Source organism: Bombus impatiens, unplaced genomic scaffold (genome assembly GCF_000188095.3).
Source record: "Bombus impatiens unplaced genomic scaffold, BIMP_2.2 scf_0203, whole genome shotgun sequence".
Lineage (NCBI taxonomy): Eukaryota > Metazoa > Arthropoda > Insecta > Hymenoptera > Apidae > Bombus > Bombus impatiens.
This window is the reverse complement of record NT_176622.1, coordinates 4,900-6,111: the sequence shown is the minus strand read 5'-3', so window position 1 is coordinate 6,111 and position 1,212 is coordinate 4,900. Positions and strand designations below refer to the sequence as shown.

Here is a 1,212-nt window from a genome sequence, read left to right as displayed (position 1 = left end):
GAGTGGAAGCGCGAGTGCAAGCGCGAGTGCAAGCGCGAGTGCAAGCACGAGTGCAAGCGCGAGTGCAAGCGGAACCGGAAGCGGTGGCGCTAGTGGAAGCGGTAGCAGGAACGGAATCGCCGTGGTAAATATACCGGAAGCGGTTTGCACGACCATTGGCTCGGACGTTCGCATATACGTGGACGATACCGACTCGACGAGCAGCAACAGCCATCACACGAGGAAATCCAGCGAGGAGACGCCGGACGGGTCGACGTCCGTTTCGTCCGTCACCGCGGTCCACGATGGAACCGACGTAACGGAAGAAACGAAGGGGAGGTCCGAGAGATTCGATAGAGCACCCTCGGATCGTTCTTAAAGTTCAAGATCGAATGGTCTTCGCGCGATCTACACTCCTATCTGAAATTTAGAGAAACGGATTCTAGAATTGATTGTAATTTCAAAAAAAAAAAAAAAAAAAAAAAAAAAAAAAAAAAAAAAAAAAGGAAACAAAAAGCAAAAGTAATCGGTTCTACCGAGAAACAGTATAGATTTCTATGCAACTGCTAGCCGACCATGGTATCCACGGCAAAGTACCATGGAGGGTTCTGCGAGGGTTCAATGTTTGGGCTCTAAGAAAGACTGTAGTGCATGACAATATAGTCGTTATATTCTAGTAACTTTGCCGCCGTGAACTTGCCAAAGATAGGGAGCAGGAGTTTTAGGGAAGATCGGGAACATCGGAAGGGTGGATGGATGGCGTTTTCTGGGCAGGGAAACGGATTCGCTGTTGGTCGAGCGTGTAACCGAAAGCGAAGATCAATGGGAATCGAAGGTACGGGAGAACGTGTTCGATCACGGATAGAACAATTGTGTGTTTTCAGCGCGCAAAATGAAATAGTTCGAAGGGATGACGTGAATGAGAGATCGCGTGTGCGCGTTATCGAACGGCCGAACGCGCGTGCAAACGACAAGCGAGGGCAACCAAAGAAAAAAAAAAAAAAAAGGAAAAAGAAAATCAGAAGAAATGAAAAAAAAAAAAGAAATGAAAAACCTATGACAATCTATTATTGCCAGCGGAACTGATCTTACGTTCCGTTAAAAAATACACCGTGGAAGTCGATCCGTAGGAATTGGTAGGATGAAGAACGATGTAGTTCTGCGTCAATAATTAGAGAATTTATGTAGTCGTTAGGTAAAAAAAAAAAAAAGAAAAAAACAAATTTGTCGAGT

The 1,212-nt window shown here is 45.5% G+C and overlaps 1 protein-coding gene across 6 annotated transcripts in view; it reads left to right on the top strand.

Annotated features, from left to right (window-relative positions):
• Positions 1-424, top strand: part of LOC100741458 (voltage-dependent T-type calcium channel subunit alpha-1G) — a 109,139-nt gene extending 108,715 nt beyond the window's left edge. For all 6 annotated transcript variants that reach the window (XM_033319718.1, XM_033319716.1, XM_024366265.2 and 3 more), the window contains one exon: positions 44-424. In XM_033319718.1, the coding sequence (XP_033175609.1) occupies positions 44-93 (50 nt within the window). In that variant the 3' untranslated portion in view covers positions 94-424. The remainder of the gene's footprint in view (positions 1-43) is intronic.
• Positions 425-1,212: the final 788 nt, after the last annotated feature.